We start from the raw sequence: 26,257 nt of genomic DNA on the forward strand, positions 1-26,257 counted from the left end.
CTGCTCTTCCTTGAGATGCACACGCTTATCATCGCAGTGGCTGCTCTTCTGGAGCTCTCTTACTGTGGGCTTCAGCAGTCATGGTGCACAGTCTCGGTTGCCCCTAGGCGTGTGGAATCTTCCCAGACCAGGGATCAAACCTGTGTCCCCTGAATTATCAGGCGTATTCTTAACCACTGGACCACCAGGAAAGTCGCCAGATCGAAGAATTTCAAATTAATTTCTGTTTTAATGAAAATGATTCACGTACATTTAAAAGATTAGTACTAAAAACGTACTACTCTTAAGTATCAATACTAAAAGACTTAGGTTCTAGTTATTTATCGATGGACAACAAAGTACTCCAATATATGAATGGTTAAACCAACTGTGATTTTATTCTCATGATTTGCAGATGAGGAATTCAAGCAGGGCTTGGCTGGGTGATTTTTCAGTTCCACGTGGTAGTGACTGGTGGTGATCAGCCGGTGTCTGGTTCGGTCTGGCTCTTTGAAGACAGTCTTGTTCAGATGTCTGGTGTCTTGGTGGAGTGACTAGAAGGTTGGGCTTGGTTGGTTATTTCTCTCTCAATGCTGTCTCAGGGCCTCTCTGTGTGGTTTCTTGAGGGAGGTGTTGGTTCAGGGATTCATGAGCCCACACTGGAAACTTCTAATCTTAAAAGCCAGGACCAGAAATGGTAGAGTGTCAGGCCCATTACTGGGAAGCAGTTACAGGCCAGTCCGAATTCATTCATGGGGAGGCAAAATATATCCCAGCCCTCCGTGGGAAGAATGTCAATGACTTTGTGATGGTCTTTAATACACCACAGCTAATAACAAAGAAAGGAAGCCCCCTGCCCCTCCTTTTCCTCTCTTGAGACCTACTCCCCAGTTGTTGATCAGTCGCTGAGTCCTGCCCGGCTCTTTGTGACCCCATGGGCTGCAGCACACCAGGCTTCCCTGTCTTTCACTGTCTCCTGGAGTTTGCTCAAACTCATGTCCATTGAGTCAGTGATTCCATCCAACCATCTCATCCTCTGTCATCCCCTTCTCCTCCTGCCTTCAATCTTTCCTGGCATCAGGGTCTTTTCCAATGAGTCGGCTCTTTGCATCAGGTGGCCGAAGTATTGGAGCTTCAGCTTCAGCATCAGTCCTTCCAATGAATATTCAGAGTTGATTTCCTTTAGGACTGACTGGTTTGATCTCCTTGCTGTCAAGGGACTCTCAAGAGTCTTCTCCAGCACCATAGTTCGCAACCATTTAAACTTTTAACTGTTTTTTACTGGTATTTAACTCTGTATTTTTGAACAATGGTTGCACTGCATTTCTGTGGATTTGTCAAATTTATGCTTTACTTTTTGGCTTCTTTTCAGAGTAAGTGAGATCTTACCTCAATCAATCCCACTGCCCTCTTCTGTCTTACACACACACACACACACACACACACACACACACTTTCCCTTCTCTAATTACCCCAACGGAGCAAAGTCATAATTTGGACAACATTAGATCATCTACTACTTTTTTCTTTTTTTTCTCTCTGAAGACAATACCCCCTTTCCAGAACTTTCTATCCTCCTGCTCCCATCTGGACTGATTGCTCTAGGCCAGCTGCTGCTCAGCTGTCACCCTGAGACTTCTCTTCACTCGTATTCTGGGAAGTCTCCTTGCCTCTCTCCTGTGTTGGAGCCTCTGTTTTTTCTGAATCTCACACTTTCTCTTTTTTTGGTTAACCCTCTTGTTTTGACTAGAGTCAATCTCTTTGTCCACCAAACTCTCTCAGGTCTGTCTTTTCTTTTTGGTAGTAATAGAAGTCATTTTTCTTACTGGGGATGGAGAATGTTTGGGTGACCTTCTGAAGCATGGGAAGCAAAGCTCTCTCCTTCCTTCCAGGAATGGGAGATCTGGAAATAATGCTTCTGGAGAAAACGCTTCCTACTCCTGAACAGAAGGAATGGATGCCATGGCATCCAGGTTTACCGGATGGTCACAGCTCTACGTACCAGTCATTAATAGCTACTATGTTAGGACAAGAGTAAATAGGCAACAGAAGAAGAAGGACATAGGTTTAATTGGAAGAGGCTGAGGGAGAAGTGGTGTATACTTGGGTGTGGAGGTGAACACAGGGCTTGGAGGGAGGCGTCACTGCCAGGGCAGTTCAAGGTTACGCCAGCAATGTTGCAGATCTTTACTGGGAATTTCGTTTTGCCAGCCTCACGTGTCCTGCCCACAAATGATACAGCCACTGTGGGTGTGGAAGCAATGCCTACCTGTCTCCACTCTCCATGACTCTGCAGCAAGTAGAGGAAGCTACTCTCTTATTGGTACCCTACCTCTGCCTCCAGGACGACTAAAGATTAAGGAGATCCTTGGACACCTGATGAGATTTGTGAGTTGAACTCGGCATTCTTGAGTATCTCAGTTTGGAACATTAGAAGCAGACACTTGTGCTGTAATGTACAGAGTACGATAAAGCCAGAATCAATCTACAGTGACTATAAGATAAGTTTAACTTCTCTGTTTCTATACTTGACTTCTTCCTCTGCACCTAGTTAAATTTCTGGTGATTGTAGAAAGTCATTTTTTAAAGCTCATGATTAACAGGTAATTTAGCTTATTCCAGTTTAATAGGTTCATTTGTGTGGGTGTCTATATACTCATATTCAAGCAATTAAAAATTCCAACTTCCTACCAGGGTTGTTGGGGCTTCCCAGGTGGCACTAGTGGTAAAGTACCTGCCTGCCAATGCAGGAGATGTAGGAGACTCGGGTTCGATCTCTGGGTCTGGAAGATCCCCTGGAGGAGGGCATGGCAACCTACTTGTAGTCTTGCCTGGAGAATCCCCTGGACAGCAGAGCCTGGCAGACTACTGTCCATAGCATCGCAAAGAGTTGGACATGACTGAACTGACCTAGCACGCATGCACCAGAGTTGTTTTTCTTCTGAAGAGTTTCCTTTCCTCCTCCTTATGCCCAAGTTGGTGTCTGGGTGCAAAAGGGAGCTTATGTAATATCTGTTGCTCACCGGTCAAGATACACCCTCCCCTCTGCAGGGAGTAACCTGTTCTTGCTGTCTCCACTGCTGAAATGTCCAGCCTTGTCCTCTCTGGGCTCTCTGACCTCCCCTGTCTCCCCTGTGGACTTCAGTGGCATCACAGCTCTCTCTCTAGTACCCAAAGGAGCTTCCGTGACCTTCTCTGGGAGCGACTGGAACTTCTATTCTATATCCTTTCTGTACTACATGGGAGACTTGAGGATAGTTAGCACAATCCTCTCTCTCTAGTCACTCATACTTATTTGTCTTTAGCTGAAGACAACCACATTGGTTTAGGTCAGCTGAGGTGGTCTGCTCATGTGTTCTAAATAGGAACTGTAGTGCACAGGGCCTTTTGCTACAAAGGGTGCAATTCGCCATCCCGAGGCTTCCATCTTGTCTTTCTTTGTCTGATTTCTGTCTCCACAGTCAACCAGCACCTCAACTGGCCAAATCTTAGGAGTGTAGGTCGGAGTCGTGAAACCCTAAAGAATCCAGGTGGAATATGCATGGTGTTCCCACGAGGCTGTCCCACTGTGCATCAGAAGAGTGTGCGTTCTTTCCATTCCGGCGGATTCTGGAGGATACTTCTCTCATCATGTCTTCCACTGTGGATTTTTGTTCTAGGTGGTATTCTGCCATCCCATTCCCTCAGGTGATCCAGTGATGGATGAACCTTCAGAGAAAAAAAAAAAATCTGCAATATTGAAAGGGAACATGTTCTGGAAAGCCCTGACAATGATTTTTCTTGTTGTTCAGTCACTATGTGTCTGACTCTTTGTGACCCCATGAACTGATTTCTCTCATTACCTCTTTTATTTAAAAATTTTTGGCTGTGCCACCAGTATGTGGGATCCTAGTTCCCTGACCAGGGATTGAACCTATACCTTTTGCAGTGGAAGCATGAAGTCTTAACGCATTGGACCACCAGGGAAGTCCCTTTCATTACCTCCTTTAAACCCACTCTGTAGGTTCAGTCTTATACCTGTTCTGTTGAATTCTTGGGTCAAGTCCATAATTTTGGGGGTCACTCTTCAATAGTTATAAAGGTTTTGTTCACAAGAGCAGTCTCATATCAGTGTAAAAACATGCAGGCTGATGTAATAATCAAAATCCTGTACTCTTCTTTAATTGTCATTATATACATTTCAACTAAAGAGTTGTCGCCCCAGAAAGACCTTCTTCGACCATCCTATATTAAAAGTATCCTCCAGGTAGCCTCCTAGCCATTTTTATTGTTACCTTGGTTTCACTCATTTAACATATACATACTGGGGTTCCTCTGTGCATTCAGAATTATTCTAGTGTGCCTGTGTGCTCAGTCAGGAAGTCGTGTCTGACTCTTTGCGACCCCATGGACTGTAACCTGCCAGGCTCCTTTGTCCATGAGATTCTCCAGGCAAGAATACTGGAGTGGGTTGTCATTTCCTCCTCCAGGGAAATCTTCCCAACCCAGGGAATGAACCCCTGTCTCCTGCATTGGCAGGCAGATTCTTTACCTCTGAGCCACCTGGGAAGCCCAGAATTATTTCTCAGGCACTGGGAATAATATTACAATAAACAAGATAGACCCTGCTTATTTAACTTATATGCAGAGTACATCATGAGAAATGCTGGGCTGGAAGAAGCACAAGCTGGAATCAAGATTTCTGGGAGAAATATCAATAACCTCAGATATGCAGATGACACCACCCTTATGGCAGAAAGCAAAGAAGAAGAGCCTCTTGATGAATGTGAAAGAGGAGAGTGAAAAAGTTGGCTTAAAGCTCAACATTCAGAAAACTAAGATCATGGCATCCAGTCCCATCACTTCATGGCAAATAGATGGGAAACAGTTGAAACAGTGTCAGACTTTATTTTTTGGGGATCCAAAATCACTGCAGATGGTGATTGCAGCCATGACATTGAAAGACGCTTATTCCTTGGAAGAAAAGTTATGACCAACCTAGATAGCATATTAAAAGCAGAGACATTACTTTGCCAACAAAGGTCCGTCTAGTCAAGGCTATGGTTTTTCCAGTGGTCATGTATGGATGTGAGAGTTGGACTATAAAGAAAGTTGAGCACCAAAGAATTGATGTTTTTGAACTGTGGTGTTGGAGAAGACTCTTGAGAGTCCCTTGGACTGCAAGGAGATCCAACCAGTCCATTCTAAAGGAGATCAGCCCTGGGATTTCTTTGGAGGGAATGATGCTAAAGCTGACACTCCAGTACTTTGGCCACCTCATGCGAAGAGTTGATTTATTGGAAAAGACTCTGATGCTGGGAGGGATTGGGGGCAGGAGGAGAAGGGGATGACAGAGGATGAGATGGCTGGATGGCATCCCTGACTCGATGGGTATGGGTTTGGGTGGACTCTGGGAGTTGGTGATGGACAGGGAGGCTTGGGGTGCTGGTGTTCATGGGTTGCAAAGGGTTGGACATGACTGAGCGACTGAACTGAACTGAACTGAAACACGATAGAACAGGTCCTTTATCTAGTGGAAGGGAGCCAACAGTAGACCAACTCAAATGAGCATGAAAAATGTCATGTAGCCATGTGTGCTATGCAGAAAATTAAAACAGAGTGAAATGATGGAGTGAATGGGTGAGTCATTTACATTATGTGGTCAGGAAAGGGCCCTCAGAGGAAGTGACCTTTAAGCTGAAATCAGGATGACAACCTTTTACGTGTTGCACACTGTCTAATCCACAGAGTCAAGAGCTCGTAAGATCATAAGTCATACAGTGTAAATTCCGGATGAGAGTATTCAGCTGTGACCACACAGCATTCCCTGGAGTATTGGGACAACCTGGTGGAATGACGAGTGATCCCCAGCATGGTCAGAAGTTACGCCATTATTTTGCCTGAATTAATTCATGGTTCAATAGAATACAAATTTCCCATGACCTTGCTGCTTTCTGATTGAAAGAGACCCTGGGATGTCGGACTGATGGCAAGTGCGTGGCTGCACCAAGCAACCAAGCCCAAAGAATTGTGCAATTTACAGTATAATGCAATTGCTGAATACCTGAAAATAATGTGGAATGTGGGAAATGGAGGGTCCACAGTGGAGGAAGTACAACTCAGGCTCCTTCTGCCTGATTAAATTTTGAAATGGAGCCCTCAGTGAAGAGGGAGGAGTTAGAAAATGGTCTAGCATGTTATAGATTCTCTACGGATACACAGAGGAAGGGGAGGGAAACATGTTGGACCACTGCAGGGCTTTATCTCCACCAGCCACCCCGACTGATAGATTTGGAAGACGGAGAAAGACTCTTTAGCACGGAATTGCTATGGGAGTAGGAGATGTTTGGAAAATAAAGGCTTTAAGGCATAGTTATGTGGGTAGTATTATTTATGAAAATTTTTTTTCCCTGATAGATTCTCCAAGGAAGCATATCACGAAAAGGTTTTGATTTATCTTGAGTATTGGTTACATCACCGTGATGATTAACTTTATGAGCTATTTTTATTTTTACTTGATTTAGACTAGGGATAGTCCAGATAGTTGGTAAGATGTTATTTCTGGTTTAAAAAGATGCTTATTTTATTTATTTGGCTTTGCCTGGTCTTTGTTGCAGCATGCGAGATCTTCAGTTGTGGCGTGTGGGATCTAGTTCTCTGACCAGGGATTGAATCTAGTCCCCTGCATTGGGAGCATGAAGCCTTAGCCACTGAACCACCAGGGACATTCCTAAAATGTTATTTGTGGGTGTGTCTGTGAAAGTGTCTCTGGGAGAGGGGACTGGCATTTGATAGACTGAATAAAGATTGCTCTCACCAGTGCAGGAGAGCATCATCCAACCATGCAAGCTAATTCCTGTAATAAATCTCTTATGTCTTATGTTTAGTCATGTCTACTAAGTCATGTCTGACTCTTTGTGACCCAGTGGACTATAGCCTACCAGGCTCCTCTGTCCATGGGATTTCCCAGGCAAGAATACTGGAGTGAGTTGCCTTTTTCTCCTCCAGGAGATCTTCCTGACCCAGGGGGTCAAACCTGTGTCTCTCCTGCTTTACAGGTGGATCCTTTATCACTGAGCCATCTGGGAAGCCCAAATCTCTTATATGTAGCTATATATGTATATTCGGTTGGTTCTCTTTCTCTGAAGAAGCTTGACTAACACAATTGGTAAACTGAAGAAACTTTAACACTATCATCGCCAAAAATTAGATAAACTTTCTTTTTTTATGTATGCTGTTTACAGATTAAAACACATTCATTATAGGAAAGTCATACAGTTATGTTTCCCTGGCATCTCTGGACAGCCTTGAGTGTGGATGGGAACCTCCGACTCTACCTGTGGGTCTGTCTTCCCTGAGTCCCTCCAGTGAGGAGTTGAAGAGTTCATTCACATTATACTTGCGTGGGTATCTTTCCAGGAAATTCTTGAGGGTATGATTTTGAAAGGGCACTCTTATACCTACAGTACAAACAGGCCTCTTATCGTTAATATAGACAGAGGACATTCATGAGTAGAAATAGGCAATCATATGCCTAAAGAAACAGAGGTTCGTGACACTGTACAGGAGGTAGTGATCAAGACCATCCCCAAGAAAAACAAATGCAAAAAGATAAAATGGTTGTCTGAGGAGGCCTTACTAATAGCTGAGAAAAGAAGAGAAGCTAAAGGCAAAAGAGAAAAGGAAAGATAGGAACATCTGAATGCAGAGTTCCAAAGAATAGCGAGGAGAGATAAGAAAGCCTTCCTCAATGATCAATGCAAAGAAATAGAGGAAAACAATAGAATGGGAAAGACAAGAGATCTCTACAATAAAATTAAAGATACCAAGGGAACATTTCATGCAAAGATGGGCGCAATAAAGGGCAGAAATGGTATGGACCTAACAGAAGCAGAAGAGATTAAGAAGAGGTGGCAAGAATACACAGAAGCATTATACAAAAAAGATCTTCACAACCCAGATAATCATGATGATGTGGTCACCCACTTAGAGCCAGACATCCTGTAATGTGAAGTCAAGTGGGCCTTCGGAAGCATCACTATGAACAAAGCTAGTGGAGGTGATGGAATTCCAGCTGAGATATTTCAAATCCTAAAAGATGATACTGTGAAAGTGCTGCACTCAATGTGCCAGCAAATTTGGAAAACTCAGCAGTGGCCACAGGACTGGAAAATGTCAGTTTTTATTCCAATCCCGAAGAAAGGCAATGCCAAAGAATGTTCAAACTACAGCACAATTGCACTCATTTCACATGCTAGCAAAGTAATGGTCAAAATTGTAAAAGCCAGGCTTCAATAGTATGTGGACTGTGAACTTGAAAATGTTCAAGCTGGATTTAGAAAAGGCAGAGAAACCAGAGATCAAATTACCAACATCCACTGGATCATTGAGAAAGCATGAGAGTTTCAGAAAAACATTTACTTCTGCTTTATTGACTATGCCAAAGCCTTTGACCATGTGGATCACAATAAACTGTGGAAAATTCTGAAAGAGGTGGGAATACTAGATCGCCTCACCTGCCTCCTGAAAAGTCTGTATGCCGGTCAAAAAGCATCAGTTAAAACCAGACATGGAACAACAGACTGGTTCCAAATCGGGAAAGGAGTACATCAAGGCTGTGTATTGTCATCCTGCTTATTTAACTTATATGCAGAGTACAACATGTGAAATGCCAGTCTGGATGAAGCACAGCTGGAATCAAGGTAACTGGGAGAAACATCAATAAGCTCAGATTTGCAGATGATACCACCCTTATGTCAGAAATCAAAGAAGAACTAAAGAGCCTCTTGATGAAAGTGAAAGAGGAGAGTAAAAAAGTTTGCTTAAAATTCAACATTCAGGAAACTAAGATCATGGCGTCTGGTCCCATCACTTCATGGCAAATAGATGGAGAAACAATGGAAACAGTGAGAGACTTTATATTTTGGGGCTCCAAAATCACTGCAGATGGTGACCTCAGCCATGAAATTAAAAGATGCTTGCTCCTTGAAAGGGAAGTTATGACCAACCTAGATAGCATATTAAAAAGCAGAGACATTACTTTGCCAACAATGGTCCATCTAGTTAAAGCTATGGTTTTTCCAGTAGTCATGTATGGATGTGAGAGTTGGACTAAAGAACTGAGCGCCGAAGAATTGATGCTTTTGAACTGTGGTGTTGGAGAAGACACTTGAGAGTCCCTTGGACTGCAAGGAGATCCAACCAGTCCATCCTAAAGGAGACCAGTCCTGAGTGTTCACTGGAAGAACTGGTGTTGAAGCTGAAGCTACAATACTTTGGGCACCTAGATGTGAAGAATAACTCATTTGAAAAGACCTTGATGCTGGGAAAGATTGAAGGTAGGAGGAGAAGGGGACAACAGAGGATGAGATAGTTTGATGGCATCGCCAGTTTGATGGACATGAGTTTGAGTAAGCTCTGGGAGTTGGTGATGGACAGGGAAGCCTGGCATGCTGCATTCCATGGGAGTGCACAGAGTTGGACATGACTGAGCAACTGAACTGAACTGAAGATGTTGTTGATTACTTACCTTGATTCCTCACTGACTAGTGAAGAAGAATACTTCTTTTCCAAGGCTGCCATTTGCGTCTTCTTTTGTCTTGTATGGGAGCTTGATCCATCAATTATTTTCTTCTTTTTTTCATCCATGCATGATCTGTTCCTATCACTGGCCTAATTCTACTGTCTTAAAATTGCTGAGGCTGTTTTTCTATTTCATTAAAAAAAAATTGTTTATATTTTTGGCTGCACTGGGTCTTAGTTGAGGCATGCAGGATCTTTAGTTGCAGCTTGTGAACTCTTAGTTAAAGTATGTGGGATCTAGTTGCCTAATCAGGGTGAGGCGCAATCCCCTGCATTGGGAGTGTGGAGTCTTATCTCCTGGACCGCCAGGGAAGTCCCTGGTTGTCTTTCTCTTGAAGAGATGAAAACCTTTCCTTTGACCTTGCCTTCCTCACCTTGTCATCTTGGCTCTTAGTACACTCGTGGGCAAACCCTTTGAAAGAGTGAACTATTGCTTGTGGCCAGCACTTCCCAACTGACAGGCGAGTAATCTCGCTTGCCTTCTCATTGATTTCTAGCTTCACACATTTCTAGCTTCATACACAAATGACCTACACCTTCATTTGGCAGCCACTTGGGAGAGACATGTCCTCCTAAGAGAAATTGCAGTTGAATTCTTATATGAGGGATGTTTGGATATACAGGAAAACTTAACTGCCATGCTCCAAGGAGCCTGTAATGGAGGTCCTAGAGTGGTTAAGTGGGTCTCCATAGCCAATAGGACTGTGGCTGAGGAAGTTTGGAGTGCTAGTTAGCAGAGAGCTCTCATGCATACGCAGATGCCTCAGAGAAAAATCAAAAGCGGTTTCAAATACCAGTTATCATTTGGTATGCTAAAGAATCTGACATGTTCAGTGTCTTGCAATTTCCCATTTAAGTTCAGCAGTGAGATAGAAATGTGTGCTGTCTTTGGTCAGATTCTTCTAGAAGACCTCAAGGCAGGTGTCTGGGTATCTGTGGTTTGTTAAGGCACAGTCCCGCAGCAGAAACCAGTGAGGGAAAGGGAAGACGCTCCCTCGTCTTCATTAAGGTGATGCTTCAGGTGAGGCTGCAGACTCAGCCTGTTCTCTGGGGGCGCTTGCTGTTTACCACCCCCCCACAGACACAAGAGCTGGGCTTTTACACTCCCACACTGGCCAGTCCTTGGCCATAGGTCATGGTGGCGATGGAGGGGGGTGTAAAATCCCCAGGCTCCTCCTCTTCTCCTTTCAAGCTACAGGGCTCCAGTGTCCAAGGGCAGGCCGCCGACATGCGCAGATAGTAGCAAAAACACCGAAAGTGGACATGGGTGAACAGAGCTAGTACAAAGGATCCAGGAGGATCTGGTCAGGCGTCCAGCTGTCGGCTACAGAGACCTAACGGCAGGGTCCCCCAGTGTGATGGCACCCACGCAAAGAGGAGCAATTGCAAGGCACCGAGCGCCCGGAAATCTTTAGTAATGGATCACCCAGGACTGGTGGGCCATTCTGGAGATCGTTTGGCAGGATGTATGAATCGACTGCAATCCTGCTCCTCTTTAATTTTCCTAGAGAAATCACACGTATCTCCACGGCTGCTGCTGCTGCTGCTAAGTCGCTTCAGTCGTGTCTGAATCTGTGTGACCCCATAGACGGCAGCCCACCAGGCTCCCCCAACCCTGGGATTCTCCAGGCAAGAACACCAGAGTGGGTTGCCATTTCCTTCTCCAGTGCATGAAAGTGAAAAGTGAAAGTGAAGTTGCTCAGTTGTGTCTGACTCTTAGCGACCCCATGGACTGCAGCCCACCAGGTTCCTCAGTCCATGGGATTTTCCAGGCAAGAGTACTGGAGTGGGGTGCCATTGCCTTCTCCAACATCTCCATGGAGACTCGTACAAAGATGTACAGTCAATGTAGCTTGTTTGTGATAACAAAGGAACTGGATAAATCAAATGCAATATATTAAAATATAAGACACTATATATAATATATTGCATACATAGTATATATTATATATATATATAAATGTCCCAGGTAGAGGAATTTCCTCTCTTTGCATACATGGATCATTCATTCATTATTGTTTTGCTTGCATTGGCTTTGAATATATCCTATAGCTATTTTATTTTTTATAATTTGAAGGCAAAAAGTTACTTTTAAAGAAAATAATAAAAATTGAGGAATTAACTGTGAAAAATGTGAAAAAGCAGCAGAAAATAGGAGGAGTGGAATATATCCTTATAGATGGAGAAATCTCCTTAAAGATGGAGTAGAGAAGTGGCTCAGCTAGTCTCTCCCTTTCTAAGGCGATGTGGATTTTCCTTTGAGACGTTACTCTCCGCACACCCTGCTCCCCACCTCCAGTTCCAGGAACTGGCCCATCTTGGCCTAAGCTGGTCCACAGACTTCTACCCCTCCCATCACGGTCTTGATTGAGAACAAGTGATCCAGGCCGAACCCCACTGGGTTGCATAAAATAGACAAAAGCCTGGACCTGGAAGATCAAATTTTCATTATGCATGAATGTTTGCCATGAAAAGCTAAAAGGCACATATGTTCCCCTTACTTGATCACATTTAGCAGATTTTCTCATTTCAGGATATTTTTAAAATACAAGAATTTAACTCTACTTAGCCAGACTTGTTACACTCTGAGAGAAATAGGTATAGTTCATGAAGAAATGTCTTATTCTGTAAAAATGCATGTCGATGGAGGGAGATAGGCTATGCCTGGGGCCTGTGGTTTGGCCGATCGTGTGATCCTGTGTGGTCTGGGCAGCATCTCTTGCCCTCTCCCATCTGGGACAAATCTGTTACATGACATCAAGTACACAATTGCCTACACCGTCACGGAATCAAATTCAAGTAAAAGATGATCAGTTCCATGTACTTAAATTAGGTAAGGGGACTGTGAATGAGGACCAAAAAGGAAAAATCTGTGGAATTCTCTATGTTCCCTTAGGAAGATTCCATGACTCTTCTGATTCTATCTAGGTTGGTATTGCTGTTCCTAATTTATTACCTCCCAGGAAGAAATAGAAAGTCAACTGAATAATGTTGATGCTAAAGGGTTGGGAAACTGTAAGATATTCGGATTTCTGACTTCATCAAATCAAATCAAGTGACCAAAGGTCAAATCACGTGACCTTTGCTGGCATGCTTCATAGGGAAAGCTGACTTTGTAGTTATAACTTCCAGTACTTCCTCATTCCCTGATTCTAAGGACCGTGGCTTGTCTCCTTTCAGTTTTAGAAACGAAAAAGCAGGCGTATCAGTGCTGACCAAATATAGGTTCTAGTTTGTTTTTGTGACTACTTATAGAAGAGAGTGACAGTAGCTTCTCTAGTGAAGGATTGTTAAAAACCCCTGAGGTTTTTCAGTGTGAAGACTCCATTGGAATTTTAGAAATATTCAACTGCATATGGTTGATTTGTGCCTTGACTTCACTCTGCTTGTTTGAAGTATGGAGAAATGTCAGTAAATTCAGTATGGTGCTAGGTTATATTTCAAACACAGGAATCAGAATTTCAGGCCTGGAAAGGTTTTGGAAGACAGTGCATTTTCTTCACTCTGCACATATATAGTGTTTAATACACTCTCGTGGACTGACAATACCATTGAAAATAACAATAGAGGTAATAATGAAAGATTCACATTTGTCTTGGCTATTTCCCAGACTTAATCTCCAATTTGTTTTGCTCCCATAATAACTTGAATTATCCTGGGTAGGTTTATTTTTGGATGGAGAATAACATACAGTTGCAGATATTTATTATTTTTACTTCTTTTTTTTGGGCTATGCCACTTGCTAGGTCTCAGTTCTCTGACCAGGGGATGGAACCTAGGCCCTTGGGTCCTTGGCAGTGAAAATGTGGTGCCCTAAGTGCTGGATCGCCATGGAATTCCCTTTACAGACCTTTAAAAAGCTTCTACTGTAGAGACAATGCTATATTGCTTCGTGTTATGTAATTCTGTAGCAGTGACACGATTATACTCACCAAAAGAAGGATTTCAGGGAATTCCCTGGCAGTACAGTGGTTAGGACTAGCACTTTCACTGCTGGGGCCAGGGTTTAATCCCTTGTTTTGGGGAAAAAAGATCCTGCAAGCCATGTGGATTTTTTTTTTTTTAAAGTTGTAAAAAGAAGAGTTATAGAAGAGTCCTCTCAGTGTGTTCACTGATGCCACCAGCTGAAGTTTCACGAATCTGGACTGCTCTTGCCTCTGTGCCTTTACTGTCCTGGATGCTGACATCTACTGAGTCTCCACGAAGCACGTCAGGGCATGTATTTATTTGTGCGTCCGATCTCACATTCCCGGCAACTAGCACAGGGTAATATGGTGTGTGTTTACTACATCTGTGTTGAATGAAAAGCTAAATCAAGAGGGAGAGGAGGAGGGGAGGAAAGGTGGAGCACAGAGGGGCTTCAGGGCAGTGAAACTCTTTTGAAAGATACCACAATGGTGGATCATTGTGACACTCCATTTGGCAAAACCCACTGAATGTACAACACAAAAGAGCGAACCCTAATGTAAAATATGGGCTCTAGTTAACAATATTTCATTATTGGTTCATCATATATACCCCACTAACACAAGGAGTAGATAATAGCAGGGAGCTGTGTATGAGAAATCTGGGAGAAGCGGGCACAGGGAGCTCTCTGGATTTGCCAATCAATTTTTTGGGGGGGTGGTAAAACTAAAGCTAGTCTAAAGCACATGGTCTCTTAGTTTAAAAACAGCAGTAAGAAAAGATAAATCAGCTGAGATGTTCTTAGAATATGTGTATTGTAAGCAAGAGAAAACTAAATGTAAATAGTGAGGGACGGAGGTAAATATGTTAGTTTGCTTGCTCAAGCTGTGGGAAAGCATCAGGGAAAACCAGAGCCAGGACTTAAAATGCTCTTTTTCATCTTTGTTACGCTCTAGACTAACCTTCTTCAGAACGCCCACACCAGCGGTGGCTCGCACCTCCTCAGCTCACAACCTTCCAGGCTTGCGCTAGTGGGGTTTTTCTTACTTTAGCTGTTATTAGAAAACTCCCCATCGCTGGTTCGCCTACCTTGGAAATGTCAGCACCTTTAGACCACTACGGGGGTTAAGAGATAGGCTCCCATTAGAGTATGATGTTTCCAAGGCTGGAAAAAAGTAGGCATTTGGGATCCAATTGCAGTTATCCTGGCAAGAGATCAGGAGAGAGTGGTGGCTCAGAAAAGGGAGGTGGAGAGAGACAGTCAGATTCTGGAGATAATCTGAGGATGGGCTGGGTATAAGCACTGAGAGAAAGAAGTGGGACATGACTCTGTCGTGACAACTCAAAGGATGGGGCTCTTTGAGCTGTGATGGGGCATCTTCAGTGTTGCTTGGCTGGGCTAAGGGATAGCCAGGTAGCTAGGAAGATGTGATCTCTGGGTGTATCTGTGCGAGTGTTTCCAGAAGAGATCAGCGCTTGAATCAGAAGACTAGAGCAGATCTGTTCTCACCAGTGGGGACAGGCATCGGGAATCAGTAGAGCGCCTGGAAGGAACAATAAGGAGGCTGCAGAATGAATTCCCTCTGTCTCTCCTTGGGGTGGGACATCCATCTGACACTGGTGCTCCTGGATCTCTGGCTTCTGGACGCTGGGGCTTATGCGAGCCATCCATGGTTATCAGGCTTTTGGCCTCAGACTAGGAGTTCTACCATCAGCTCCTGTGTTCTTCAGGCCTTAGGATTTGGATTGAATTATGCTTCTGAATTTCCTGTTTCTGCAGCTTGTAGACAGCACAGCATAGCATACATATCTCAGCAGCCACAGAGTCTTCTCTTTATCTGTTTAACATTTATCTCTCCTATTGGTTCTGTTGCCCTGGAGAATTTTGCGTAATACATGAGCAGAGGAATAATATGGCAGCACAGGTTAGAAAGCCACTAGAAGCTTGGTTTTAGATGCAGTATATCTGTGAACTAGCTGTGTGCATGTATGCTAAGTCGCTTCAGTCGTGTCCAACTCTTTGTGACCCTATGGACTGTAGCCTGCCACGTTCCCCCGCCCATGGGATTTTGCAGGCAAGAATACTAGAGTGGGTTGCCACGCCCTCCTCCAGGGGATCTTCCTGAGCTGGGTATCGAACCTTCATCTCCTGCATCTCCTGCACTGGCAGATGGGTTCTTTACCACTAGTGCCACCTGGGAAACCCCATTGACTAGCTCCCTAGTTGAAAATGTCAAATAACCAGTTATATATACACGAGTCCAGGTATCCACCTGACATATTGCTTATTGATGATAGTTTTTTATTTTCTAGCTTCTTCTAGGATGCAAGCTCCATGAGAGCAGGCACTTGGCCTGTTTTGTTCCCTGCTATACCCCCAGTCGCTAGAAGAACCCCTGGTGCATAGTAGATGCTCAGTAAAATTTACAGGAAAGGTGAATGAAGGATTGAATGGGAGCCTTAAGTGTTCAATACAACAAAGTTGGTTGGGAATACAGTACAGTTAGGAATTATCTGTTTGAAAACCACTTACCTGGCTATTAGTCAGGAGTGGTTTGCAACCATTGTGTAGCAAACATTTCCTAGATTGAACTATGTATTAATACAAATGAAGAGACACTCACAAGGCTTCTGTAAACTTTTATTTTGTACTTATGGGCCACTGCCAGTGCAGGGCCGTGGCTTCTGGCTCATTTCTACAGATTTACTTGGAAAGATGTGATAAACGTAGAAACTGAAAGTATTCCTACTTATCAACCACAGTCACTTACTGGTCCATAAACAAAATGCACATGGAAGCCCGTGTGGTTATTCAGAAATCTATGACTTTCTGAACTTGTAAAATGCATTTTTGATATGAAAGAGACAAAGCATCTTAAAGAAAAAGACCACTGTCTAAACAAAATGGTGTGAACCTATGGCTTATATTATGGGGCTATATCACTGTATGTAACGCACCAGCGGACTAATGGAATTTGACTGCTAACACACAAAGGAACCCTGCAATTGGGTGCCTGCTGGCACCTGATATCATTTTATACATGACTGTTCTAAAATGCAGCCCAAGGAATCAGCTGAGCTAATTTATCATCAGACATTTTTCTGGTGAAATCTGATAGAAGCATTTGCCCACTTGTCAGTCTCATCACCATGTTGAGGACTGGGACAATATAATACTTCAGACTTTAATGAATTTTACTCTAGCACAGGAAAAAATACAACCCCAAATACTGCTTTTTCCAACTAACCAACCAACCAAGAAACCAAAATCCATTGTCAACCCATGGCTCATCCTTTTTCATGAGGCCTCTCACATTCCATCTGTAATGGTAACATGGTCGTGAGATTTATGAACATGGATAGATTAAAACTGACAGGTTGGTTGTTGTGAGGGACAACAGATTCCATCTGGAGTGTGTGCTTTGGCACAACTGCAAGGCATTAATATTAGATTACATGAAATCCATACATGCCATCTGATCGCATGCATATACCACACACACGGATACATTCCACAGAGACGATCATAGAAAAATTGGCTGAAAGAAATTTATGGTTGTTTATATACACATATATTTATATACACACAGTAAAAGATTTGCTGCTGTAATCACAGTTTGTAAACATCGTGGAAAATGCCCAGCAGAAGTCACTGAGGGCCTTTTGAAATGGGGACCGTGTGAGGAGTGTTGGTAGGGAAGGCATTTAGGCTGAAAACCCAGGGACATGAAGAACCTTAAGTTCATGGCAGCATCTGGGAGTAATTATATTTCATTGACACAATAAACTCAGCTGGCCACTTTGAAATTATGTTTTCCATATTCCTATGTGGAAAAGGAATGAGCAAAAAAGTCTCACTGCCAGTTAACATTTTAAAAGCAAGCAAAGGAATATATACATACATGTGTATATGTATGTGCATGTATATACATACATGATACATATGTGTATATTTGCACACACATATACATGTTACTATTACCAAAAATAAACCTCAATGAGAATTTCCAAATTTTCTAAAAATATGCAATTCTTTCTTGCTTGCTTTATTCTGGACTTCTATGCATTTCACTGAAAGTCTTGGGCATAGTTAAATGATACATACATTTAAATTTTAGTAAATGGTATTTTGCTTTTACATAAAATTCTTCCATTAAAAAACTAGGCTTGTGAAAAATAGAACTGTTTGATTCAAGCATTATTTTTCAATTTAACAGAAGAATAGGCACAAGATCTCCTAAAATGAAACCCCATTAAAAAAGAAAATATAGGTTCTTAAAAAGTTTGCATAGCAGCTATTAAACTGCCATATATGGATATCAGTCTGTGCTTTAAAGTCCTGTAAGCTCCTGAAGCTTGAGAATTTATGTTTTAAAAAATAAGCCAGTGACATGAGAAACACTAACCTAACTTCTCACCTGAATTCCACTTTATTTGTTTTGGGGGGGGGGGGAAATATGTGTAAATGAGCTCAAATTATCATCTGTAGGCTACTATGAAGTTAAAAAATACTGGCACTGAATGACATTTCAAATAAAGGAGACTTCAACCCATACTGTGTTTGGCCAAAAAAACAAAATTACTTAAAAAAAAATAGAAAATCTTGTTACAATCTCTATAACTTTTTCACGGTGACTGCTCTTATTGAACATTCTACAGAACCACCATGAACGTTTGCCATGTACTTGAAAAAATCTATTTTCATGCAAAGGTAGTAAATATCCTTCTGGTTTAACTGAACCATCTCCGCTCCCCCTGCCAACTCCCACCATTTTTTAGGGCTGAATATAACATGCAGAATAGGTAAATCAGATAAATAAAAGAAGTAAGATTCATTGAATTTGTGGGTATAAACCAGTCAACCCTTCAACGTTTGGGAAAACATTTTTCCAGGGGGTGGGTCTGAGTCGTAAGAGAAGGATGGAACAGATTCCTGGAGACACAGTTGCTGTGTTGATTTTTTTCCTCCAGTCGGGCTTGAAGCACACTGATGACTGTTCCTTCAGTTTAGTTGATACTGTCCTTGTGGCTGCTCCTCTCTGTGTTATGGTTGTTTTGTTCAGGGTTCTTCCACTGGATGCTGGTGCCATTCATGGGCACCGAGGTCATCAGGCTCTTGGACTGGTAACAGCAGCAGCAGAGGCAAGACTGGGAGAAGGAGCAGACTCAGATTAAGAGGGGCCACCAGCCTGTTCCCAGCAGAGCACAGAGGCTCACCAACAAGGGGGAACAGTCCAGAGGCACCGGAGGAGAGAGCGTGGGCCTTGCCAGTCATCTGGAGTAGGGAGTTTGTAAGCTCTAGGGAGAAGTTGAATGGTTTATTCTAGTGCAAAGAGACAGATCCTGTGTTTCTTGTTTTAATTGATTCACCAAGTCAAACAGGAAAGGAAGGCAGTGTCGGTGGGGGGAGACTGTTCTATGACTTGGGGTGGGCGTGGGTGGGAAGGACTGGGAAGGGCCTGGCATGTCTTGACTGCACCGCCTGCGTGTCTCTTGTCATCGGGCACCTCACCTGAGGCTCTTAAACAGCCCTAGGGGTAGGTGCTATTTTCTTCCTGGATGAGAACAGGGAGGCTTAGAGAAGAGGCAGAACTGAGCTCAGAACCCAGGACTCTCTCTGTTGGACTCTTTCCCCTGGGTATGCTGCCTTTTTATGAATATCAGTCAAAATTGTGTTTAATTTCTGAGAGTTTGCACCTGGATTTTTTTCCCCCTTACCCTCTGGGGGTATATGTAAACTAACTTTATATGTAATATAATTTTATATATAACATATAATTTTAATTTATATGTAAAATATGTAAACTAATTAGCAACTGATTTTACTCCAGATTACATAAATGTATTTGTTATGACCTGCATTTTAGTCAATCTTTCTTAGGGCAGAATCTTTCTTAGGGCATTTCATGACTTGTAAACATGACCCCAAAGACTGCCAAAGTGTGGCAGTAAGAACTTCCACACCAAGTTTTATTGATTCCCATATTCTCTGGTTAATATCTGTCTGTCTCCTTTTAGACTGCAGGAGTCATGAAGGCAGTCACTTGTGTTTTTCCTCTCTTCTATCCCTAAGACTGATAAACTCATACCGAGCACTTTCTGTTGTCTCAAGCACCGAACCCACTTATTCCACCTTATGAGATAGATACAGTATCTGATACAGATACAGATAGCATCTGATTTCAGTTCAGTTCAGTTCAGTTCAGTCGCTCAGTCGTGTCCGACTCTTTGTGACCCCATGAATCGCAGCATGCCAGGCCTCCCTGTCCATCACCATCCCTCGGAGTTCACTCGGACTCACATCCATCGAGTCTGTGATGCCATCCAGCCATCTCATCCTGGGTCGTCCCCTTCTCCTCCTGCCTCCAATCTCTCCCAGCATCAGAGTCTTTTCCAATGAGTCAACTCTTCGTATGAGGTGTCCAAAGTACTGGAGCTTCAGCTTTAGCATCATTCCTTCCAAAAAAATCCCAGGGTTGATCTCCTTCAGAATAGACTGGTTGGATCTCCTTGCAGTCCAAGGGACTCTCAAGAGTCTTCTCCAACACCACAGTTCAAAAGCATCAATTCTTCGGTGCTCAGCTTTCTTCATAGTCCAACTCTCACATCCATACATGACCACAGGAAAACCATAGCCTTGACTCAACGGACCTTAGTCGGCAAAGTAATGTCTCTGCTTTTGAATATACTATCTAGGTTGGTCATAACTTTTCTTCCAAGGAGTAAGCGTCTTTTAATTTCATGGCTGCAGTCACCATCTGCAGTGATTTTGGAGCCCAAAAAAATAACGTCTGACACTGTTTCTACTGTTTCCTCATCTATTTCTCATGAAGTGATGGGACCAGATTTACTGACGGACAAACTGAGGAAGCAGGAGTGGCCCCACTTGGACCTGGTTTTAGACAGCTAGTGCAGAGCTGGGACTACAGCCTACCAGGCTCCTCCGTCCATGGGATTTTCCAGGCAAGAGTACTGGAGTGGGTTGCCATTGCCTTCTCCATGGGGTCGCTAAGAGTCATACACGACTGAGCGACTTCACTTTCACTTTTCACTTTCTTGCATTGGAGAAGGAAATGGCAACCCACTCCAGTGTTTTTGCCTGGAGAATCTCAAGGACGGGGGAGCCTGGTGGGCTGCCATCTATGGGGTCGCACAGAGTCGGACACGACTGAAGCGATGCAGCAGCAGCAGCAGCAGAGCTGGGATGTAAACCAAGACTGTTCCCTTCCAGACCCTGCACCCTTAAACGCTGTGCTACTCTTCCTAATATGTACCATAAAATGAAGTTAAACTTCCTGGCCAAAGTTAGTGGATTCCAATTAGGACTAATTCCATGCTAAAATCACTCTAGGAACTGGAAAAATAATACTTCAGTAAGAAGTGCTTGGAACTTCTGGAGAAAATGCGTTGGCTTAGCTACAAGGAGGTCTGAAGAACGGAAGGAAACTGATTTTGAATTAAATTACATTAGTTCAGATTTCCAGAGCCATAAACATTTACTTTTCTTGAAAAGACTATTATGAAGTATACTATTAAGTAGCATTTAGCAAGAGCTTTCTTAACAATGAGTTTATGTTTTGTTGAGACTATGGTTAAAAGTCTAAGGCTATGTAAGGCATGAATAAGCTTAATCTCTTCTGTTAGCCTTGGAGCTCAACTTGGACTATTTCTTTTCAAAGCATGATACTAATTTGGCATGCTACTAAATTAGTTCTTTTTATCTTAACTTTTGAGTATGTTGTTTGAATATATATTGCTTTTCTGTTACGCTGACAATTTGATGCTCTTTCTAGGTAACAAAATGTAATTTTCACTTCTCTTCTGAAAAGTTCAGCTGATGAAAGTACTATTGTGATTTTCACTTCTCATCTGAAAAGTTCAGCAGATGAAGTGCTATTTACAACTGGAATGAGCCATGCCTGTTGGATATCTAATACACACAGTTGGCTGTTCTTAAAAAATACTTGCTTACAAAGCAGAAATAGGGACACAGATGTAGAGAACAAACGTTAAGGATGCCAAGGGGGACAGGGAGGAGGTAGGATGAACTGGGAGACTGGGATTGGCATATACGCACCACCGATACCATGTATAAAATAGAGAACTAATGAAAATCTACCGGAACTCTCCTCAGCGCTCTGTGGTGGCCTAAATGGGAAGGATATATATTGCTATTGCTATTTCGCTAAGTCACTTCAGTCATGTCTGACTCTGTGCGACCCCATAGATGGCAGCCCACCAGGATCCCCTGTCCCTGGGATTCTCCAGGCAAGAACACTGGAGTGGGTTGCCATTTGCTTCTCCAATGCATGAAAGTGAAAAGTGAAAGGGAAGTCGCTCAGTCGTGTCTGACTCTTAGCGACCCCATGGACTGCAGCCCACCAGGCTCCTCCATCCATGGGATTTTCCAGGCAAGAGTACTGGAGTGAGGTGCCATCGCCTTTTCCAAAGGATATATATATGTGTATATATATATGTATATATATATATATATATGAAAGGGGATATATGTATCACTGATTCACGTTGCTGGACAGTAGAAACTAATAAAGCATTCTGAAGCAATTATACTCTATTAGAAATAAAAATAAAGAAAAGACAGAAGAGAAAAAAAATCCAATTAAATGAAAACAATTGAATTTGCTATTATATACTATTGTCTATGGGCGGCTCAGCAGTAAAGAATCTGCCTGCCAGGTAGGAATTTGCTGTGTGACACAGGAGGCTCAACCCAGGGCTCTGTGGCAACCTAGAGAGATGGGATGGGGAGGGAGGTGGGAGGTGGTTCAGGAGGGCAGGGACATACGGATACCTGTGGCAGATGTATGGCAGAAACCAACACAATATTGTAAAGCAATGATCCCCTGATGAAAAAAAAAGAATCCACCTGCCAATTTAGGAGATGCAATTTTGATCCCTAGGTTGGGAAGATCCCCCAGAGTAGGAAATGGTAACCCATTCCAGCATTCTTGCCTGGAAAAATCCCATGGACAGAGAAGCCTGGCAAGCTACAGTCCATGGGGTTACAAAAGAATTGGACATGACTGAGTGACTACACAGAGACATTACTTTGCCAACAAAGGTCCGTCTAGTCAAGGCTATGGTTTTCCAGTGGTCATGTATGGATGTGAGAGTTGGACTGTGAAGAAAGCTGAGCACCGAAGAATTGATGCTTTTGAACTGTGGTGTTGGAGAAGACTCTTGAGAGTCCCTTGGACTGCAAGGAGATCCAACCAGTCCATTCTGAAGGAGATCAACCCTGGGATTTCTTTTGGAAGGAATGATGCTAAAGCTGAAGCTCCAGTACTTTGGCCACCTCATGCGAAGAGTTGACTTACTGGAAAAGACTCTGATGCTGGGAGGGATTGGGGGCAGGAGGAGAAGGGGACAATAGAGGATGGGATGGCTGGATGGCATCACTGACTCGATGGACATGAGTTTGAGTGAACTCCCGGAATTGGTGATGGACAGGGAGGCCTGGCGTGCTGTGATTCATGGGGTCACAAAGAGCTGGACACGACTGAGCGACTGAACTGAACTGGACTGAGTGACTACACAACAACAGCAACGACCATCACACATAATCAATCATTAATGCCAATAATTATTATGAAAAAGATCTTCTTGTTCAAAGAAATACTTACCTGGAAACAATTTTTAAATTTCTTGCTCACAAAATATAGAGCTATTGGGTTGATACATGAATTCATGGTTGCCAAGTTAATACCGATGTAATCCATGAGCAGCAAGAAACTTGAGCAATGGAAATAGAAGAGATAAATTAGAACATCATGTTTTAAAACCTAATTAGCATTTATCTCTAAAATAAGCATTTTTCTTGCCCAGGAGACATTTCTCAGAGGTAGCAGTCAAAATTACTTTTAAAGCCCTTGTTTAAATGGCAGTTTCAGTTCTGCAGGACATGTGCAGATATACCCACCACTTGCTTAACCCAGGAGGGGTGCAGCAAAATTATTGATAGGGCTTGCACAAAATTTTGAGGTTGGTTATGGGCTGTGACAGCAAAGAAAAACAATCAACTTAGAAGATTTAATTTTCAGGGCTAACATGAGTATATAAGAGGTGGTTTTGTAAAAGTCTTAGAAATGTGAGATCAGAGAAACTCCAATTTCCTTCTGAGTACAAAGGCTCATACCTAAGTAATTCACACCGGTTCGTGTCCATTTCATCATACACGGTTTTTTTCAAAATGCGGCTTAAATGAAGAGGGAACCAGCACAGAGCAAAAATTACAACCAAGCAGAAAACTGTTTTTGCCACTTCTCGACGCTAAAGAAAAGTGAGAGAAAAAAATACAATAAGTTCAGTGTTTTTCTACTAGAGAAAGGAGATACACAAAAGAAGTACTACAATGTCATGTTAGTTTCCACACGACATTGTAAAGCAATTATACTGCAATTAAAAAACGAGTAGTAGATTGGGACAGGGTACTCGAAGAAGAGCCAGAGCAGCCCACCTCACCACCCTCTACTTCGTCAAGATTTGGAGTCCAGGAAACCCCCTTGGTCCAGTGGTTAGGACTCTGAGCTTCTGCTCCAGGAAGCGTGAATTCGATCCCTGGTCGGGGAACTAAGATCCTACATGCAGCATAGTGCGGCCAAATAAAAAAATAGATAAGGTTTGGAGTCCAATTGTCTTAAGCAAGGAGTTGTTAGTGATTCTTTTGGGGCAGCTGCCAGGAAGCATGGTAGCCTCAGGCTGGTTATTAGGGCCAGGTCAAAGGTTCGATGGTGGGCAGAGTGGGGGACGGGCTGGGGTTGAGCCAACACTGTGACTGGGTCTGTATGTCTGTGTATTTGCATGTCTGTCGAACATATGGGGGGAAGGTTAGTTAAAAGTCTCCATAGCAGGTAATTCACCTGCATTAATGATAGCATGGTAGTCAAGGTGACTGACCCTACCATAATAACAAAATGGGACAAATCTAGGAAATTCCCTGGTGGTCCAGTGGCTAGGATTCTTGGCTTTCATTGCTGAGGGTCTGGGTTCAGTCTAGCCTGAAACCAGTTCCCCTGGTTGGGGAGCTAAGATGCTGTAAGCTGTGTGGCATGGCCCACCCCCAAAACAATGAATAAGTCTACAAAGATGTTTGGAAAACAAAATAGCACGGAACAGAAAAGGAAAAGGAAGAACAACATGTTTTCTCCATTTCTTGATCTTGGAGAAAGCTGGCATTCGGACTTTTTTGGCTTTTAAAATTCTTTCATTAATGACAGGTAGCTTCCAAAGATACATTGTTTGCAAACATAGAGTGCGTGCGTGCCAAGTCACTTCAGTCCTGGCCGACTCTGCAACCTTATGGACCATAGCCCGCCAGGCTCCTCTGTCCATGGGATTCTCCAGGCAAGGATACTGGAGTGGGTTTCCATTTCCTTCTTCCTGACCCAGGGATCAAACCTGCGTCTCTTGTCGCCTACATTTGCAGGCGGGTTCTTGACCACTTAGCACCACCTGAGGGTAAAGGATTATCAGCACAGACAATTGGAAAAACGGGGACATGTTGACTCTGGCCTGACTCCAATGGCAGGTTTACATGCTTTGGGGTCTGCACAGGATCAGTAAAATCATAGGTTAGGAATTATCTGCAGCCAGTCATTTGGGTGCCCTGTATTTGAGTATTACAGGGCATGGCATTAGGAAGCCCAACTGGGAACATAAAATACAACTTGTCTGTAATTGGGATCACTTAATGTCAAAATAAAACTGATTGAAAACAGGATTTGGAAGGGTAAGGCTGGTCCAATCCAAAGCATACAGCATTAAGTAGGGGAAGCCTGCAATAAACCTACGTGATTGATAGAGCTATTTAGAAAGATCTCAGGGCAGTTGTCACAAATTGTGGCTTTAGCCCCAAGAACTGGGATTTCTTTAATCTTTGAGTTAGCTAGCTAGCTGGCTATGGCTTCAGAGAATGTATAAACCGAAAGATGCTTGAGAACAATGAAGGATTCTTTATTAATCTATAGGAATGGGGGATCACTTTAAAGGGCTATTTTGTGTACACAGAAAGACAGTGTAGAAAGCGTATTGGGGGAGAGGCTATCTCTTTGGAACACATCCTCAAAGTGAGTAAACTTATTTATTTATTTAGGCTATGCCACATGGCATGTGGGATCTTAGTTCCCTCAGCAGGGATTGAATCTATGCCCCGTGCCACAGAAGTGCGGCTTCTTAACCACTCAACCTCCAGGGAAGTCTGCAAGAGGATAATTTTTTAAATGTAATATTAATACTTTGCCACATGACAGACAGCTATTTGGTTACTCAATATCCATCCTTCTGAATTTTCCTTACTATCAGTCAGATCCTTGATTTTGTCATGGCAGCAGAGGAGCCTGGCTTCCTCATCCACACAGATCTTACCAGTTACACTAGGCAGAAGCCGTTGTGTGGGGTTTCTGACGAGATCAAGCGTGTCCAGAGTGGAAAAGCTACTTAAACGTGGGGGCTCCTCCTTTGGTGCACACACTAATGTGAGCTGTATTCTTCCCCTTCTGGCTGCCTGGAAAGGAGGTCTAAGGGCAGAGCTGTAGCTGCCGTCTTCCAACAATAAAGGAAAGGCGAGCGAGCACAGCAGCAGAACCCTGGCTTCTTGAGTCCCTTGACCACTGAGCTGATGACATCTAAGCTTTCTGCTACGCAAGACAGATAAGCCCCTACTGGCCTACTCCCTGTTATTTTGGGTCTTCTGTTCACCCTTGTGCTCATTCGCTCAGTTGTATCTCTTTGCCACCCCATAAACTGTAGCCCGCCAGGCTCCTCTGTCCATAGGATTCTCCAGGCAAGAATA

The 26,257-nt window shown here is 43.2% G+C and overlaps 1 protein-coding gene and 1 long non-coding RNA gene across 4 annotated transcripts in view; both read right to left on the reverse strand.

Moving 5' to 3' along the window:
• Positions 1-351: 351 nt before the first annotated feature.
• Positions 352-11,349, reverse strand: LOC132657983 (uncharacterized). Its single transcript, XR_009596834.1, has 2 exons — positions 9,488-11,349; positions 352-3,687 (listed from the first exon to the last, which is right to left on the reverse strand). It is a non-coding gene; the product is annotated as an uncharacterized LOC132657983 (long non-coding RNA).
• A 4,720-nt stretch (positions 11,350-16,069) lies between these two features.
• The window catches only part of EDNRA (endothelin receptor type A), a 73,138-nt gene continuing 62,950 nt past the window's right edge, over positions 16,070-26,257 (reverse strand). For 2 of the 3 annotated variants that reach the window (XM_015101365.4, XM_015101366.4), the window contains 3 exons: positions 23,603-23,736; positions 23,091-23,199; positions 16,070-18,594 (listed from right to left, as the gene is read on the reverse strand). In XM_015101365.4, coding sequence (XP_014956851.1) covers positions 18,454-18,594; positions 23,091-23,199; positions 23,603-23,736 — 384 coding nt within the window. In that variant the 3' untranslated portion in view covers positions 16,070-18,453. 3 annotated transcript variants of the gene reach the window in all.

This window comes from Ovis aries, chromosome 17 (genome assembly GCF_016772045.2).
Source record: "Ovis aries strain OAR_USU_Benz2616 breed Rambouillet chromosome 17, ARS-UI_Ramb_v3.0, whole genome shotgun sequence".
NCBI lineage: Eukaryota > Metazoa > Chordata > Mammalia > Artiodactyla > Bovidae > Ovis > Ovis aries.